The sequence below is a fragment of the Neovison vison genome, chromosome 5, assembly GCF_020171115.1.
Source record: "Neovison vison isolate M4711 chromosome 5, ASM_NN_V1, whole genome shotgun sequence".
Classification (NCBI taxonomy): domain Eukaryota; kingdom Metazoa; phylum Chordata; class Mammalia; order Carnivora; family Mustelidae; genus Neogale; species Neogale vison.
In genome coordinates, this window is record NC_058095.1 from 37372986 (window position 1) to 37392665 (window position 19680).

The 19680-nt window shown below is 38.1% G+C and overlaps 1 protein-coding gene and 1 pseudogene across 2 annotated transcripts in view; one reads left to right on the forward strand and one right to left on the reverse strand.

The window, feature by feature from the left end:
• Nucleotides 1-6923, reverse strand: part of DHX40 (DEAH-box helicase 40) — a 47029-nt gene extending 40106 nt beyond the window's left edge. Inside the window, exons 1-8 of one of the 2 annotated variants that reach the window (XM_044248552.1) lie at nt 6758-6793; nt 6286-6421; nt 5741-5908; nt 4530-4675; nt 2562-2681; nt 1923-2150; nt 1648-1714; nt 350-481 (exon numbers count right to left, since the gene is read on the reverse strand). In XM_044248552.1, the coding sequence (XP_044104487.1) occupies nt 350-481; nt 1648-1714; nt 1923-2150; nt 2562-2681; nt 4530-4675; nt 5741-5908; nt 6286-6403 (979 nt within the window). In that variant the 5' untranslated portion in view covers nt 6404-6421; nt 6758-6793. Of the gene's footprint in view, nt 1-349; nt 482-1647; nt 1715-1922; nt 2151-2561; nt 2682-4529; nt 4676-5740; nt 5909-6285; nt 6422-6757 lie in introns of both variants that reach the window. The other variant, XM_044248553.1, reaches the window with a different exon arrangement.
• Nucleotides 6924-10769: 3846 nt separating this feature from the next.
• Nucleotides 10770-11107, forward strand: LOC122907698 (annotated as a pseudogene).
• Nucleotides 11108-19680: the final 8573 nt, after the last annotated feature.

Consider the following 19680-nt stretch of genomic DNA (forward strand, 5'->3'; position numbering starts at 1 on the left):
TACTTCATAATTTGGGTGTTGGTTATAAAAATTAGTTGTTTGTGTGGTGCCTGGTTGGCTCAGTGGGTTGGGCCTCTGCCTTTGGCTCAGGTCATGATCTCAGGGTCCTGGGATCGAGCCCCGCATTGGGCTCTCTGCTCAGCAGGGAGCCTGCTTCCTCCTCTCTCTCTCTCTCTGCCTGCCTCTCTGCCTACTTGTGATCTCTCTCTGTCAAACAAATAAATAAAATCTTTAAAAAAAATTAGTTGTTTCTAAAATTAATTGACCTAAACGCTTTAAATACACTACTCTGTACATATCCAACAATTTTTTAAAATTAGTCAAATTTTCTATTCTAGTGAGGACTTACCTGTTGTCATAGATCCATAACATGGCAATATTAACAAACCATCCAGAGTTGTATCTTGAACATCATAATCATAATCAACAGACTCTGCCATCTGAAAAAGTAACTCACAACTTTTTTCAATTTCAAACTGACCTGAAATGAGGGAGGGAAAATAACGTCAGCAACAGCAAAATTAATTTAAGAATGAAAAAAGATAAGCCTTCTAGATTAAAATTATTTTTGCACAATAGCTACTTTAAATCTCATTTGATCTAAAGAAGATGAACTCCTAAGTTGAACCAAATCTCAACAACAGAATTAAAAATAAAACACCAGTTCCCAAGGAATTTAAACCTCTACAGAAATAAAAATGTTTATAATCTTCAAGCTTATCATCTTGTTAACACAGTATCTGAGGAAGACCCAGTAAAGTAAATCATTAATATAGAAGAATCTAGTCCAAGAGATACGGCATTCAGGGGTAGTTCAAAATACTTAAGTAACCTGAAAAAGGCAGAGACTATGTCTCACTTCTGACATCAGTACAAGGCAGAGTAGGAGGTGAGCGATGAAATGACTCATTTCTGTTAGTAGGATGCTGCTAATTGAAGAATCACACTAGTTTAGGATTTAATTAATCTATTTTTTACTTCCAAAAAAGGCCTATGAGACATGGATTCAACACCTCATGTACTGCTATCACACAGTACCATCCCACCACTCAAAGAAGAAATGAATTTGTAGGATGCCTTTTTGAAATAATGAAATGAATCATTCAGATCCAGGACTGTTTAGTGTGGTAACAGCTCTATATAAGGTAGACTAATAAAAATATTAATACTCTACCATTTAATATCTTTTTCCTAAAAAGTCAGTGTGTTTTACATATATTTCCTCATGAGACTGGCAGTTTTTTTTTTTTTTTTTTTTTTTTTAAGATTTTATTTATTTATTTGACAGACAGAGATCACAAGTAGGCAGAGAGGCAGGCAGAGAGGAGGAAGCAGGCTCCCCGCAGAGCAGAGAGCCCGACGTGGGGCTCGATCCCAGGACCCGGAGATCATGACCTGAGCCGAAGGCAACGGCTTAACCCACTGAGCCACCCAGGCGCCCCAAGACTGGCAGTTTTTATGGCAGTATAGAATTATTTTATATATCTTATGTAAGATAGAATATCCGAAACTTCTAGATAATCATACAGAAGTAAGGCAATATGAGTTAAAGCCCAGATTTCCCAACAAAAGTAATACTCTATTGTGGTGCCACATTCTGCTCTTATATAAATAGTAAAATTCTTAAAACTGATATTGAATGCTCACCAGTCAGAAAAACCAAGATGTCTCCAGCCATTTCATTCAAATGGATATCCATGGTCACTTTCACAATCTAAAGCAAGAAACACAAGCATAACATGTTGATGGAAATACAGTACCCCCACTCCCCTTATTCCACAGAAAAATTAAATTTGGTTCTCAAAAGTTATATGACGTATAAGGGCTGCCATTAAAATATAAGGGAACAAATGAATTACTAAGCTACTCAATCAACTGGAACCATAAATATAAAAAGACATAAAAAGGATGCCAAGTAATACCGCTTGAATATATGCAGTATTTTCTCTGTCCCGTGGGCCAATCAAATTGCAGAATTTTTCTCTGACTGGATAAAGCCTTCCAGGTATATCAAATATTGGACAATTTCCAAAGAATGCAGAGAGCTTGGCTAATTCCATAGTTGCTGACATCACCACAACCTTCAAATGTTCCTTCCTATTAGGAGACTTCTCCTGAAATAACTTCTTCAATAAACCAAACAAGATGTCCTGGAAAAAAAAGTAAATTTCTAATAAGTGACAAGTATACCTACCAACCAATTTATTTTATTTTATTTTTTTTTTTTAAAGATTTTATTTATTTATTTGACAGAGAGAAATCACAAGTAGATGGAGAGGCAGGCAGAGACAGAGAGGGAAGCAGGCTCCCTGCTGAGCAGAGAGCCCGATGCGGGCCTCGATCCCAGGACCCTGAGATCATGACCTGAGCCGAAGGCAGCGGCTTAACCCACTGAGCCAACCAGGCGCCCCCAACCAATTTATTTTAAATATTTTGCTTTCCCAACTAAAGAATTCTTATTTCAATAGATTAAAATGTAAGTAAGACCAGGAAATTCTCTACAGGGTAAAAGCTACCCCAAATAAGTAAACTAGTAACAACCAGCATATAAAAATACTCACTGTAGTTAGAGTTCTCTCATGGGCTTCATCTAAAATGATGACACTGAACTTGGTAAGATTTGGATCTCCCAGAATATGTTTCAGTAAACATCCATCAGTCATATATTTGATTGCGGTTTCCTAATGTTCAAACAGCAGAGTGAATCAACTTATATATAGAGAGAGTTACAGAAATTGACCCCTGCTTTGCAGACTAAATTCCCCCCCAAAATGTGAAGACATTAAGTGATTCACCTAATCTGACTAAATAAAAAAGTATATAAATTAGTCTAATAACAAGGATGATAAATTATAAAACTTGTGATCTATACAGGGACAGAGATAGGGAACTAAGGTGGATGTTCCAGGATAAAGCAATAGAACAGGACAATGAAATATAAAGTAGTCTGGAGAAAGTGTAAGATAATGCGGTGCATTCCCATGAGCAAGTTGTGAGAAACAATGAAATGGGATCCATCTCCCTGTCTCAGTCACTGTTTTAGAGGATTCAGCAGAAAAGGCAGAGGAAATAGGTGCACAATTTCCTATCGCTCTCTTCTTCCCTATTTGCTTATTTTAAAAGTTGTGTCTGTCAGGGATGCCTGGGTGGCTTAGTTAGCTAAACGTCTGCAAGGTCATGGGATCAAGGCCCACATGGGGCTCCTTGCTCAGTAGGGAGCCTGCTTCTCCCTCTGCCTGCTGTTCCCCCTGTTTGTGAGCTCTCTCTTCCCCTGACAAATAAATAATAAATAAAATCTTTTTAAAAAAAATTGTGTCTATTGCCTCACATTAAAACAAGGTGAGAATAAGGTCCAAAAGCTAAAAGTTAGTAACAGTACACACAGAAAACAAAGGAAGAAAAAAGAAAAACTCCCCAGCAGTAACCACTAGGAATGCAAACATAGTATTTTGGGGAGTAACTATGTGTTGTAATTGATGGCCATTCCTATTAGGGACAATATTTAATTAGGGATTGTTCTGTATTTGGTATAGGATTAAAAAATCCTGAAGGAATATAAATTATAACCATTAACTATTAAAAAGAAAACAATTTTAAACTTTTTGGTGCCTGAATACAGAAGATACTCAATAAATATTTGCTTACTGACTTTGCTGAGTTGTCTATTTTCAACTGACTTCAGGAATACAAATATGTAATATGGATGAACCTTGAAAACATTATACTAAATGAACCAATCCAAACACATAGGACCAAATATTGTACGATTCAACTTATTTGAGGTACTTAGGAAAGGCAAATTTGTTTGGTTGGTTTTTTTAAAAAGATTTTATTTATTGATTTGACAGAGGGAGACAGAGCGAGAGAGGGAACACAAGCAGGGGGAGTGGGAGAGGGAGAAGCAGGCTTCCTACCCAGCAGGGAGCCCAATGTGGGGCTCTATCCCAGGACCTGAGCAAAAGGCAGACACTTAACGACTGAGTCGCCCAGGCGCACAGAAAAGGCAAATTTGTAAAGTCAGAAAGTAGAACAGAAGTTACTGCAGGCTGGCGGGAGGAGGGAATGGGGGAGTTAATGTTTAGTAGATATAGTTTCTGTTTGAGATGATACAACATTCTGAAAATACAGTGTTGATGGATACACAACATTGTAACTGTATTTCATGCCAATGAAATGTAACACCTAAAAATGGTTGAAATGGTCAATTTTACGTTATATATATTTTAGCATAATGAAAGATTGTTTTAAATATTACAAATATAAGTTACAGGTCCAGGAGTCTTACAGCTAAAAAACACAAGAGAATCCTTAATAACTGTCACTTATAAACTAATTGAGAAGGGAGAAAGTAGTAAAACTATTAAACACTTCCAAGCTAAATCATTTAACAATGAACAACAAAAATTAATCCTAATCTGGGGCTTTGTTTCTTTAAAATATAAATGCAAATTTGAAGTTAAAATCTTTCATAACTATCTCCAATCTTTCTATAAGTTTACAGGACTTGAACAGCAATAAAACTTTTGTACCTTAGAGCTGCAATCATCAAAACGAACTTGGTACCCTACTTTGGATCCCAAAGTGCATTTCATTTCTTCAGCAACCCTCTGAGCAACTGATATAGCAGCTACTTTTCGTGGCTGAGTCACACCAATCATACCATGTTGTGAAAACCCTACCAAAACCAGAGGAAAAAAAAACACAAAATTATTAACAATTGCTTCCAACTGGAGCCAAATTCCTTCAGACCAATCAACACAAACTGTTCCAAGTGTTTGCAAAAGAAAACTCTCCAAATTAACGACATGACCATGGAAATTTAAGTGGTAATAAAAAACAAGAATACATATTTTCCACTCAAAATATGCATGTTTTAATTAGGTTTTCCTCCCAATTTCAGTATAAAGAGTTACTTGAAAGAGTAAGTCAAAATGTTTAATTCCTAGAAATCCATAAAATTTCATAGACTTCCTAAGGATTTACTTTTCCCCCCAAAGTTTAAATATACCACCTTTCACAGATCCATTTTTTACCACTTTAGTCTCTGTAAGATGTGTCTTACAGTTGATGGTAATTTTTTCCTTTATCAACAGTATATAAAATAGTGGTATGTCTTAATAAATGGCACATTAGATCTGATACATGAGACTGAGTATCAGCTAAGAAATTTTTATTTTTTAAATGAATAACATTCAGTATAATTTTGCTCTATACCAACCTTATGATACCATAAGAAGGAAAAGACACTTTAGGGATACATACAGAAGATACCATAAGAAGGAAAAGACACTTTAGGGATACATACAGAAGGAAAAGACACTTTAGGGATAATCTGTTAGCTGACTTGGGTTATGGAGTCAGGGAATAAATATTTACCTGATAATACTTGGAAAAAGAACCAAGAAATATTAATGTCAGCAAGAGGTATCACCATATTCCTGTAAATTATGTCAAAACCCAATGGTTAACAGTCTACTGCAAGTCAACCTCATTCTATAGCAAAGAATATCTACCTATAACTAATATTATGGTAATTAAAAATGGAAAAATTGTTATCTGAGTCAACTCCTAAACATGAAATAAGACCATAAAAAAGCAGGGAAGATGTAGAAGGGATGTACCAAGAGAAGAAATGGGACTGTAGAACAAATGGTGGATATCTGTGCAATACAGAAGTCCTATTAGCTTTTAAGAGGATCTATTTTTAAATACTCCCAATATTATCCCAGAATAAAATTACCTGCTTCATACAGATATTTTGGGAGTTGAGTTGTTTTACCACTTCCTGTATTTCCAGTAACAATAAGGAATGAGTTTTCTCTCACAGCTTGAATAAGCTTTTTTCTTTGTTTTTGAATAGGAAAAGTTGGAGTAGTTCCTCCTTCCTGTGATGTGCATCCTTTCTCTTCTGTAATAACAGAGAAACAATTTTGCAATTAAAAGGACTGTCAAGCTATCTCTGACTCAATTTCCCAGAACTGAACAGAAAAAGACAATAGAATTTTAGGACTGGAAGAGATCAGTCCATTACTTCTCAGATAAATCATCTATGTCCAATTTGTATGTGAGGGTTCACAAGCCCAGAACAACTTTTTGGTAAAATCTAACAACATGAGCATTTGCTAATGCGATTCAGAGTACTTGAGGAAGTAAGCCTAGCACAAGGCAATGTATATGCAAGCATACCTGCAGAGAAGCACAAAATCCAATTTTATTAAACAATAGACCAAAAGCTAGAACACAGCAGGAATCTCTCAGCTGAATTTAAAAAAATAAAAAAGCCACCTGTGTTTGCTTCTGATTCATGGTTCAAGTTAGGTCCCCGTTCAGAGTGACTGATATCCCAGAAGGCCAAGTGGTGGGTAACCATGGAAACTGGCTCCTGGAAACTGGCTCCCTTCATACAGTACCCAAAGGCAGGCTGGCGGCCCGACGAGTGCGGGTGGGGTGGGGTGGGGGGGGGGAAGGATGGGTAGAGAACAAAGGCTTTATGAGCCTCCTTAAGAAAAGAACGCGTCTAGGCGTTGGGGTTCACTTTTTGTCCCCCAGCAAGGTCTTCACCCAACTTGGATCTGGGACCGCCCCCATCTAGACCAAAGTGCTCATTGGACACAAAGTTCGCCTCCGGCTTGGAAGGCGAGGAAAACGCTGCGGTCTCCTCTTCACTTTTCTCTGCACGCCAAAGGCGGACTTTTATCCCCCCAAAACCCCCATGCCGAAACTCCCGCTGGCCTCCGCAGCGTCCCGCGGACCGCACCTCTATCAGCGATGGAAACAGCCGGAGGCCGCTCTTCCTGAAGGTCTATTGACCGCTCACCCTCCTCCTGCCGCCTTGGCGCCCTGCCCGCGACGGCGGGAAACCGGGACATAGACCTGGCCCGGAGCGGAGGTGAGCACGTCCACCGATCAGGGGAGATGGGAGGGGAAAAGCGAAGACGCGCCCTGATGACGTCTAGGTGTTTACTTCCGCGCGTGCGACTTGGAACAAGGGGAGGGGGAGCTGTTAGGTGACGTGGCGCGCGGCCGCCGGAAAGCTTTCACCACCCGCGGGCTCGGCAAGGCCACCAGCCCAGGGCCCAGCCCCGAGGGTTTCCTACCTTCACAGGTATGCGCTGCGCCTAGGACGTTGACGCCATGCCCAAGGTCCGGAAGGATCCCTTCCTACTTACCTTGTGCGTGGAAGAGTCAGGTCACACTCCTCGTCTAAGCTCTGGTCACCTTAACCCCCTTCTGCCCTCACACACCTAACGTGATGTGACCCTTCGCCGGGAGCTGGAACCTTCCTGGAGTGCATCGTTCCACAAAACATTCTCACCTTGCTCATTCTGAAATGACCTGTTCATTTCAGAACTACTGAGTTGCAGAGCTGAACTTCTAGTTATGTAGTGCCCAAAGCTTACGTCCCACAGCTCTTCATTTCCTCAATAGGGCCCTGCATTTCAATTTATTTTATTCCCCTTTGCCCCAGCTAGAGCAGGAACTTTAGAAAACCACGGTACACTCAGCCCTGCAATGTGACTCTGAATGGGCCATCAATACTTGTTGAATTTTCTGGACGGTGAGTGAATTATTGATCTTCAGAGGAATCAAGCTCACCTGATGGATATGGATTTCTTGGAAACCACTGCAGCAGAAAAGTTAAATATGCAACAGTCAGAGGTGGGGCGGCTTTTTCAGAAAAGGTACTTTGAGGGGACAGATCTTATTGTAGAATCTTCCAGTCTTGTATATAGTGTCAATTGTAACAAAATCTATGCTAGAAGATTGTTTCTTGGTCTTTTCAACCAACCGTGCTATTAGAATTAACCAACACTTAGTGCCAAAGGAGACAACTCAAAGTTGTCCCTTCACCATTAATTAAAGTCCAGCATGCCCCTATCCAACCCCGCTTAAAAGATGTCATTGGACTCCCAAGATTTTTCTGGGCTCATTAAAAATGTACCAACTGGGGGCACCTGGGTGGCTCAGTGGGTTGGGCCTCTGCCTTCTGCTCTGGTCATCATCTCAAGGTCCTGGGATCGAGCCCCTCATTGGGCTCTCTGCTCAGCGGAGAGCCTGCTTCCCCCTCTCTCTCTGCCTATCTCTCTGCCTACTTGTGATTTCTGTCAAGTAATAAATGAGTGAAATCTTTAAAAAAAAAAAAAAAAAGGTATCGGTGCGCCTGGGTGGCTCAATGGATTGGGCCTCTGCCTTCAGCTCTGGTCATGATCTCAGGGTCCTGGAATGGAGTCCTGCATCGGGCTCTCTGCTCAGCCGGGAGCCTGCTTCCCCCTCTCAATCTGCCTACCTCTCTGCCTACTTGTGATCTCTGTCTTTGACAAATAAATAAATAAAATCTTTTAAAAATTTTAAAAAGTACCAATTGATTTTATGTGGGACTGATTAGCATCTCCTTAAATCCAAGTTTGTTGGGTTTTGAATGATACCAAATGAAATGAAGCTAACAGCTCTTTATCTCCAAAACCTGGGGGCTACAGGAATAAACCTGGCAATAGGAGTACATCTCAGATTTCTCTCATCCATTAAAGGAATCTCCCAACCTTCTGGATTCTGTTAGAAATCTGAAATATTACAAATCAGAAAAACAAACCAAAAAAATAAAAAAGCAAAAAATATTTGTAGTACAGGCATAGTATTGGTAAGTACCCAGCAAATTATCTGGTACATGGAAGTTCTATTGAGGTCACTTTATAAGAAAATGAATAGAATCATTTCAGACCAATTAGTTAATGTTTATTGAGCACTTAATATGCAAACATCTAATATGAATTTTTTCATTTATTCCTCACAAAAACTCAGAGAGGTAGGTTATTATTACACCTAATTTTCACACGAGAGAATCAAGGCTCACAAATTCACTCAAGACAACAAAACAAGCAATAGGACCAGGATTTCCCACATGAACAACCACTATACTGTAACGGGAGATGAAATTATCTAAATTATCTATAACTTGGTGCCTAATATATTTTCTTTCAATATTTGCAAGTCACCTATTGTAGAATGGCTCCATTCTTGATTAAAAATCACCTAATGAGAGTATCCAGGAAAAAAAACCTCAAACCGAGAATGAGGAAAAGTAAAAGGGAAAAGCTCAAATGTTGTTTAACATTGTTGATTTTAAAACCAAGGACATTCAAAACATGTTACCATAATAGCCATGTACTCCAGGCTACTCCAAATTAAAAGATCCACAATTATTTTCTGCCCAGTGAGTTTACAAATTATAATGGCGAGGAAGATAACAAATAGACAGTAAAAATAGGGGAGGGGGAGTGCGTTGAATCTAAGAAGAAATTTTAGTGGTGCGGCAACATTGAATCAATTTCCTGTTATTTTTGGGTCACGAAAAACCTGAAAGAAGTGATATTTAAAGAAGTGTGAGAAGTACAAATTGCACTCTGCTGCTATTTCACAGGTAGCCTTTCAAAATGTTCTTGAATCCAAGCAATTTGTTTCTGATCCTCCAAAAGACAGGAAGTAGGCTCAATATTAGAGATTTACAAAAATGGAATAGAATTTTAAAATCATCTTCAGGAAAGAAATACTACAGAACCAATGTTACAACTTAAACTGATGGAGCATAAGAAAAATTATCAAACATATTAATACAATAAAACCCAGAAAGTTACAAACACCAGACAAGTGGTGATGTAGAAAGCTAATCATAACAGGAAATCACAGAAAGAGAATGAGCAGTAGTGTCAAAGCACATGCATTTTTTTTTTAATTCGTGAATTTGACCAAACCAATATTTGTCTTGGTAAAGAAAGGCAGAAAGAAGCCAGATTGCAAGTGAGTGAGAAGAGAATTAGAGAGCAAATTGAAAATATGTGTAATGTATTTGGAGATGTTTGGTTAGAATGAACTAAGGTAAATAGAAGGGAAAGAAAAGAATAGCCAGAACAAGATGCCACTGTTACAGTGTATGTATGATAATTTTAAAGAGACGTGGTCATGAAATTATTGAGGTACAATCAGAAAGTGTGTTTGTGAGAGTTGAAACACAGAGGTACTGATGGAAGAAAAGTTCACATTTTGAGAAAGGATGCAGGGTTGGAAGAGACAGCAAAAACTTTCGGTTAAGGCAGCATTATAAATCAGCATTTGTGGCACATTTGTATCTCAGAATATGAATCTGATTGATTCTCTGTATTTACCTTACCTATTTCTATCTTGCTTTTAAACCAAGGGCCTTTCTTCCTTTCCAGCCCTCACCAAAGCAGAAACAGAGATCCAAGGACACTGCTGACAAGGGCCAAGACCAGAGCCTCCTATGCATGAAGAAATATTGTTTTTTTCTCTCAAGACTGTGAGGACTGGATCTAGAAAGAGAGAAGGGAGAAGGAAGAATGTAAAGAGAAAGGAGGAATAATAGAAGGAATAGAGACCTCAAAGTGGGCAAGAGAAAAAGGCTTGAAATTTCTTATGGAAGGAATTCAGGAAGATGAACCATCCTCAAACGTGGAACCCTCCTCCTTTAAAAATAAACGAAGGTGAGGGTGGCTCAGTTGGTTAAGTAAAGCATCTACCTTTGGCTCAGGTCATGATCTTGGGGTCCTGAGATCTCAGATCTAGCTCTGTTTCAGTCTCCCTGCTTATCACGGAGTCTGCTTGGCCCTTTCCCTTTGCCCCTCCCCCCCCACATGTGTACACGCATGCCCTCTCTCAAATAAATAAATAAATAATCAATCCTTAAAGTAAATAAGTCAAAGTGACCTTTCCAAGTTGTTGGCCATGTAGGAGTTAGCCAGGGGTCCTGTGTTTAGATGCTTCAAAGCCTTGTTAAAAATGTTTGTGTCCCAATGAGGCCCTAGTATACCCAGGTTTACAAGGAGATTTGGGTAGGAATGGGGTTGACGGGCTTCATCATTTGTAAAATCAGGATTGCTGATAAGAGAAGTCAAGTTTTGAAAGCTTTGAGTCCTACACCTGCTCCGGGTCATTAACCAGCTTTACTTGGAGTACACATCAGATGGAACCTCAGTCTGGCTGTAAATCTCAGCAAGCTCTGTTAGATGGGAAGACTTACACTTGTAGACACGTTGCTTCCTTTGTTTGTTTTAAGATTTTATTTATTTATTTATTTATTTGAAAGAGAGATCACAAGTAAGTAGAGAGGCAGGCAGAGAGAGAGGAGGAAGCAGGCTCCCCGCCAAGCAGAGAACCCGAAGTGGGGCTCGATCCCAGGACCCTGAGTCATGACATGGGCCAAAGGCAGAGGCCTTAACCCACTGAGCCACCCAGGAGCCCCATGTTTTTTCCTTTGTGGCGTGAATAAATGTAATTGAGGGGCACCACAAAAAAAAAAAAGGAAAGAAAGAAAGAAAACAACCAAAACCTGTTACCAGTTTGTTGTTTAACAGTCTTGATACATTGTACATCCTAGAAGGAAGGAAGTATGAAGAAACTCACTCCCTAAACTAGGTAGAGCTAGACAGAAACAATTGGGAATTTTTCTGAGTGATGTGCGGGTAGACCCAATGCCACTGCTATATATTCTATTAATATACCTGTAAGATGTTAGAAATTTGGAGATTTGGAGGAAAATAATAAATGGACATATAATAGAACTTAGAGAAGTATCCACCTCTCAGTCCAAGGTAAAAGAAATCATCACACTTCCCCCCTGCTCAGCGGGGAGTCTGCTTCTCCCTCTGCCCCTCCCCCTGCTCCTGCGTGCATACTCTCTCTCTCCTCTCTCTTTCTCTGTTGTAAATGAACAAAATCTTTTAAAAAGGTGGGTGGGGTCGGGTGGGGAGGGGCATCTCTGTTAAGTGCCTGCTGTGGCTCAGATCAGATCTCCAGGTCCTGAGATCAAGCCCTTCATCAGTCTCCCTACTCAGCAGGGTATCTGCTTGTCCCTCTCTGTCCTTCGCCACTCTCCCACTCATGCTTCCTCTTTCTCTCTCTCTCTCAAGTGAATACATAAAAGAAAAAGAAAGAAAGAGAGGTCTAAATAATAATATTTTTATTATTAAAAAATAATAAGAGAGGGCGCCTGGGTCGCTCAGTTTGTTGGGCAACTGCCTTCAGCTCAGGTCATGATCCTGGAGTCCCGGATTCGAATCCCACATCGGGCTCCCTGCCCAGCAGGGAGTCTGCTTCTCTCGCTGACCTCTCTCATCTCATGCTCTCTCTCTCTCTTTGTCTAATAAATAAATAAGAAAAATATTTTTAAAAATAATAATAATAAGAGAAATCATCACACTTCCTTATCTTTTTAATCTCATGTTTCTGGTGTCCAGATACTAAGATCTGAGTTAGTATCACAGAGCCTCTCACCACGCAGTCATGAAATCATTCATCAGTGATATAATTCAATTGAGAAATCAGTAAGGACTGAGACACTTCCCATCATTGTCAATGAAAAGTGATGCTTTACACGTATGCATATAATCTTGAATAAAAGTGTAGAATTCCATTATTGTATTAGTAAAATAATGCCCCTTTCAAAGGAAGGCTCAATGATTACTCTAACTTCATATTCATTCATTCTTGTACTCATTCAACAAATATCAGAATACACAACTCTTATAGGTATCCTTTTTTTAAATTTTTTTTTATTTAAAGATTTTTATTTATTTATTTGACAGAGAGAGATCACAAGTAGGCAGAGAGGCAGGCAGAGAGAAAGAGAGAGAGAGAGGAAAGCAGGCTCTCCACTCAGCAGAGAGCCCGATGCGCAACTCGATCCCAGGACCCCAGGATCATGACCTGAGCTGAAGGCAGCGGCTTAACCCACTGAGCCACCCAGGCACCCAGGTATCCTTTTTAATAGCCATACAGAAGCATAAAAATATGTGTAAGACATGATCCCTACCTTCAATGACATTACATGTATTCAAGGAGATAAAATATTTAGAGGAGGAAAAACTAGCTAGAATAATCAGGGGAAGGCTTCTTGGAGTTAGTGGCATTTGAACTGAGATTCGAAATTTGGGAATATTCCAGTGAATGCCAGGGAAAGATCCCATATAGAGGAAATCTCACAAAGGCATTAATAATGGAGTGATCAAGATATAGTTAATTATGGGTTATTGAGAAATCTACAAAATTAATGTTCTATCACCAGTCATAGTCTCTGTAAATCTTTCACTTGCCTGAAGGTGGCAAGCTGGGTTTATTTGAAACTTTAGAATCAATATTATTTGAAAGAAAAATGAAACAGTATTTCTCTGAAAAACAATTTTTTCATTGACAATTTAACTCTAAAAACAAAAAGTGAAAAAAATTACTAATCTTTTTTTTTTTAAAGATTTTTATTTATTTGTTAGAGAGAGAGAGAGATACAGAGCACAAGCACAGGCAGAGTGGCAGGCTAGAGGCAGAGGGAGAAGCAGGCTCCCTGCCGAGCAAGGAGCCCGATGCGGGACTCGATCCCACGACGCTGGGATCATGACCTGAGCCGAAGGCAGCCGCTTAACCAACTGAGCCACCCAGGCATCCCAAAATTACTAATCTTAACATTACTTACTAACATTATATTATCATATTAAAATCTGTATATATTTAGATACTTTTAAGACTCTTTTTAACTAATCTCTACAACCATTGTGGGGCTTGAACTCAAAACCCCAACATCAAGAGTCATATGCTCCTCCAACTGAGCCAGCCAGGCACCCCTAGTATTACTTACTTTAAGGCCATATATTTTAGATATCTTAATTTTTAATTTAGATACTTAGATATTTTATACTTTAATATTTTATTTTCCTTATTAATTTCTCAGTTATGGTATAACTTTTTCATTTGAAAAAAATAGGAAAAAAGAGATTATACTTGTTTAAGTTTATTTATTTTAAGTAATCTCTCACCCAAAGTGGGCCTCAAACTCATGACCCTGAGATCAAATTCACACACTCCTCCAACTGAGCCAGTGAGGTGCCCCTAAAAAGAGCTTACACTTTTAAGTATTAAGATTAAAATCTGTGATCAACATTGTTTATAAATCTTTTGAGAGTAGTTAGGTTTATTGAGGCATAATTTCCAAATGATAAAACTCATCCTTTTTTTTTTTAGTGTATAGTTGAGAGTTTTATGAATTTTGACAAGTTCATAAGGTTTGTAACCACTGCTATCATACAGATATAAAACATTCCATCATTTTGACAAATATCCTTGTGCTCCTTTGGGGTCGCCCTCCTTCACCTCTAGGCCCTGGAAACCACTGACTTGTTTTCTGTCTCTATTGTTTTGCTTCTTCCAAAATTTCATATGAATGGACTCATAGAATATGTATTCTTTTTAAGTCTGGCTTTTTCTTTCATTCAGCATAATTACCTTGAGTTTCATCTAGAATTGAATAAGTTATAATATATATATCAATAGTTCAATCCTTTTTGTCTGAGTAGTATTCCACAATTTGTTTATCAACTCATTAGTTAAGGACATTTATGTGGTTTCCAGTTTTCGGTGATCATGCAGAAAGTCACTACAAACATTGATATACAGGTTTTTGAGTGACTACATTTTCATCTCTCTTGGGTATATACTTAGAAGTAGAATTGCTGGGTTAAATGATAGATAAATGAAGGTTTATAAGAAACTGCAAAACTGTTTTTTCAAAGGGACCCAAGCATTGCTTTTACCAGCCATGTATGAGAATTCCAGTTACCCAGCACTTTTCCTAGGACTTGGTATTATCAGGTCTTTTGTTTGTTTTGTTTTACCCATTCTAATAGGTAGTAGTGGTATGTTGTTATGGTTTTAATCTGCATATCTCTATGGCAATGATATTGATCAATATCATTGATCAAGGTGGCAAGCTGGGTTTATTTGAAGCTGGGTTTTATGTATTTACTTGTAGTCCGTGTCTATTGAAGTGTCTATTCAAGTCTTTTGTCAGCTTGCGTTAGAGAGGGAAGGGTTGCTTATTTTCTCAGTATTTAGTTTTGAGAAGTACTTATAGATTCTGGACTCAAGTCCTGTATCAGGTAGGTGCTTTGCAAATATTTTGGCCTAGTCTATGGCTTGTCTTCTTAATTATGTCATCCAAAGAGAAAATCTTCTTTTTGTTTTTGAAGATTGGTTTATTTATTTGACAGAGAGATAGAGCCAGATATGGTTTATTTATTCGAGAGACAGATAGAGCCAGAGAGATAGAGATAGAGCCAGCCACTATCTGTTGGGGTTGTGGGGGAGGCAGGCGGGGAGGGAGAAGCAGGCTTCCTGCTGAGCAGGGACCCTCCCACACCAATGTGGGGCTTGATCCCAGGCCTCTGAGATCATGACCTGAGCCAAAGGCAGACACCCAACCAACTGAGCCACCCAGGCACCCTTTATTTTCCAAATATTACACTCTATTTTAAAAAGAACAATTTGTGTCAGGGTTTCTCTGCCTCTTATTTTATTTTATTTGGCAGTGGTAGGATTTTAAGGCATTTTCAAATGACACGATCTATCTCTGCACTATCTAGAATTATGGAATTTTAAACTCCAGCCCCCCTTTTTTTAGAGATGGGGAAACAGACTCGAAGATCTTCAGTGAGTTGCCCAAGGTCATACAACTAGAAAGAAGCAGAGCAAAGCCCGGGATACAGCTTTCCAAATCTCTAGGCCATTGCTCTTTCTGCCAACTGTGTGTTGTCCCCTTCTGAAATGTGTCACTAGCTTTATTCCTACATATTAAATGTGGATATTTGCAGCAACAGTAGGCTTTTATCCGAAATTTCATTTTCAGTGCTTTTCCATCTAGTACATGAAATTTATCTAAGGAAAATTAAACCCACTTCTTACAAAATACTGCCAAGACTTATCCAGTGCCACTACGTTTACAAATCTCATCACAGAATAAATACACACACAAAAGAAACATAATCTAGACTAAGGAAACAAATATAATTTGGTAATCTAAGGATTACTAAAATGCTGACTTGTAGTCGATATTTCTAAGACTTACACTTAAACATAGTTTTTACTTTACATTAAGCTAGCTGTCCTTCATTCAATTGTAAATTAGAAAATTCATCTTTTTCACTACACAGGACTTTCAGCAAGCTGGTGAATTAAATCTGAGTGGTCCAGTCTTGCCTTATGCAACAAAAACATATATATGTTTGATAAAACATAAGAAAAAGAAATCCCTAGATAACAGAAACAGATAGGAAATGCAAATCTATAGGAAAATTAAACACTATTATGTTGGGACAGTCTCCTGTGAGGATTCTTTCCAGAGTGCAATATAACTTCCATAGAGTAAGCATGCCTTAGTGAAGATGAGTTCACAACAACAAAAAGTGCACATCACATGAAGAAATAAATGATCGTTAGAGAGATCAGGAGCCCAGCAAACAGGAAATCTCTACCCCAAGAACTAGAAATAATAAGAAAATCCTAAGGAGACTATAAAATGAGTGTTTTAAAATATTAAAAAGATGAAAGAATAGAAACCATAATGAAACAAGAAAACATTATAAAAATAAATAGAAAGATTTTTAAAATAATAAAATTAAACATTCAAAAAATTTTTTAAATTCATTGAATTTGAACTCAATGGAGTTTAAACAAATGAAGAGAAAGTAATGAAGTAGAAGACCAAGCTGAGGAAATCACCTAGAATGTAGCACTTAACTATGAAGATGGGAAATATGAAAAAGAAAATAAGAGATATGGAGAATAGAATAAAAAGGCTCACTATATGTTTAAATAGAGTTCCAGAGTGATGGAATAGATGAGGAAAAAAGTAATATTTGAGCAAAGAATCTCTGAGCTCTATAAAGGAAAAAATAAAAATCATATACATCTAAACAAAGTAAAACACAATAGAAAGAGAACACAAGAGAAAGAAAGAAAATCTTAAAAGCAACAAGATAAAAAAGATTTCCTATGAAGGAATAATAATACATTATCAAATTTCTTATCAACAAAAATTGAGGAGAAAAGACAATAGAATAGTAGAAATCACCACATTGTTAATGGAAAATAAGAAGTCTATACTCAAAACTGTCATTCAAGAGTGAGACTGAAATCAAGATATTTTCAGACAAATACTAAAATAGTTTACTAATATTAAATCATTGCCTAAAATAAACACTCAAGCATGTTCTTCAAGATAAGAGAAATTGAACCCAGGAAAAAGGATTTTTCTCTAAGTATGAATTGTGAACAGAAAAATTAGTAAAAATACTGGTAAATCTAAATTAATGTTGAGTTTTAAAAAGCAATAATGATAAATACTTCTAAGATGAGAAGATTTTTGAAAGGTGAAACCAAAATATTATAACAAATAATGAGAGGACGAATCTTCTAATACTGTGTATTGTTCAAAAGAGGGTAACAATATCGTAGACCCAGTTGAATGTGCATGTTATAAATTTAAAGGTGAACATTGAATAAATAAAATGAAAGTGTGTATTGTTTTCATAAATGTAAAAAAGAAGCAAAGTAAGTTGTTGATTTTACACTGTAAGGAAAATATACTAGGCACCCTGGGATGGCAAAGTCAGTTAAATGTCTCCCTTCCTTGGATAGAGCCAGGATCCTGCCTCTGCCCCTCCCCCCCTTATATTTTTCCTCTCTCTTAAATAAATAAATTAAATCTTGGAGTGCCTGGGTGGCTCAGTGGGTTAAAGCCTCTGCCTTCGGCTCAGGTCATGATCCCAGGGTCCTGGGATCGAGCCCCACATTAGGCTCTCTGCTCAGCAGGGAGCCTGCTTCCTCCTTTCTCTCTGCCTGCTTCTCTCTTGTGATCTCTGTATGTCAAATAAATAAATAAAATAAAATCTTTTTTTGGAAGATTATTTATTTATTTATTTGACAGAGAGAGCTATTACAAGTAAGCAGAGAGGCAGGCGGAGGGAAGCAGGCTCCCCACCGAGCAGAGAGTGAGATGTGGGGCTCAATCCCAGGACCCTGAGAACATGACCTGAGCTGAAGGTAGAGGCTTAACCCACTGAGCCACCCAGGTGCCTGATAAATTAAATCCTCCTAAAAAAAGAAAGAAAGAAAATATACTTGACAACCATGGACTTCTCAACAAATAGAAAGTACCAAGGAAAATGGATAAAACCGACCAACCAAAAAAAAAAAAAATGTTTAAAGACTATATATAATTATAATGAAGAAAAGACCAATTTTAAAATTGTATAAGCCTATAAGAAAATAGCAAGTTGTTTTTTTTTTTTTAAGATTTTATTTTATTTATTTGAGAGAGAGAGAGACAGTGAGAGAGAGCATGAGCGAGGAGAAGGTCAGAGGGAGAAGCAGACTCCCCATGGAGCTGGGAGCCTGATGTGGGACTCGATCCCGGGACTCCAGGATCACGCCCTGAGCCGGAGGCAGTCGTTTAACCAACTGTGCCACCCAGGCGTCCCAGCAAGTTTTGTTTTCTGATACTTTTTCTGTGTCAGATAAATTTTCCTGTAAATAAACCTGAAAATGCAACTGTTTATCAGAGAAACAAACTCCTTTTAATCCCATAATAAATAAAGGTTAATATTTTTAAATATTAATACATATTAGTATAACATCCAAGGCAGTAGAGATGAGAGATAAACAACTCAGTAACTCAGTAGATGGCAGGAAGGTATAGAAAAGGAAATAAAGAAAAAGCGTGGTAAATGGAAAACATACAATAAGATAGTAGAATAAATTCTACTGTATTAGTAAAGTTGCAAAAGCATATTTATGACATGATATCATTTAAATAAAAATTTAAACACAAAAAATAATAGCATTGCTTATGGGTCTATACCTACAAAGTAAAATTATAGAAACATGGGATACATACTAACTTCTGGGTACTAGTTACCTACGGTAAGTAGAAAGGGAATGAAGGAGGGTTGTTTCAAATGCATTAATAATTTGTTTCTTTTAAAAGAATCTGAAACAGTATGACAACATGATAAGATTTGCTGTTGAAATCTGAGGGGTTTGAAGTGGCGGGGGGGTGGGAGGTTGGGGTACCAGGTGGTGGGTATTATAGAGGGCACAGCTTGCATGGAGCACTGGGTGTGGTGAAAAAATAATGAATACTGTTTTTTCTGAAAATAAATAAATTGGAAAAAAAAAAAAAAAAGATTTGCTGTTGAATACATAGATGGTTACCATGTTATTTTTTATGCTTTTCTGTATATCTGAAATATTGATGCTACATTAAAAATTCCCAAAACAGAAATACAAATCAAAACCACAATGAGAGGGACGCCTGGGTGGCTCAGTTGGTTGGACGACTGCCTTCGGCTCAGGGCGTGATCCTGGAGTCCCGGGATCGAGTCCCACATCAGGCTCCCAGCTCCATGGGGAGTCTGCTTCGCTCTCTGACCTTCTCCTCGCTCATGCTCTCTCTCACTGTCTCTCTCTCTCAAATAAATAAATAAAATCTTTAAAAAAAAAAAAAACACAATGAGATACCACCTCACACCAGTCAGAATGGCTAAAATTAACAAGTCAGGAAATGACAGATTCTGGCAAGGATGCGGAGAAGGGGAACCCTCCTACACTGTTGGTGGGAATGCAAGCTAGTGCAACTTCTCTGGAAAACAGCATGGAGGTTCCTCAAAAAGTTGAAAATAGAGTTACCCTACGACCCAGCAATCGCATTACTGGGTATTTACCCTAAAGATACAAATGTAGTGATCCGAAGGGGCATGTGCACCCGAATGTTTATAGCAGAAATGTCCACAATAGCCAAACAATGGAAAGAACCCAGATGTCCATCAACAGATGAATGGATATGAA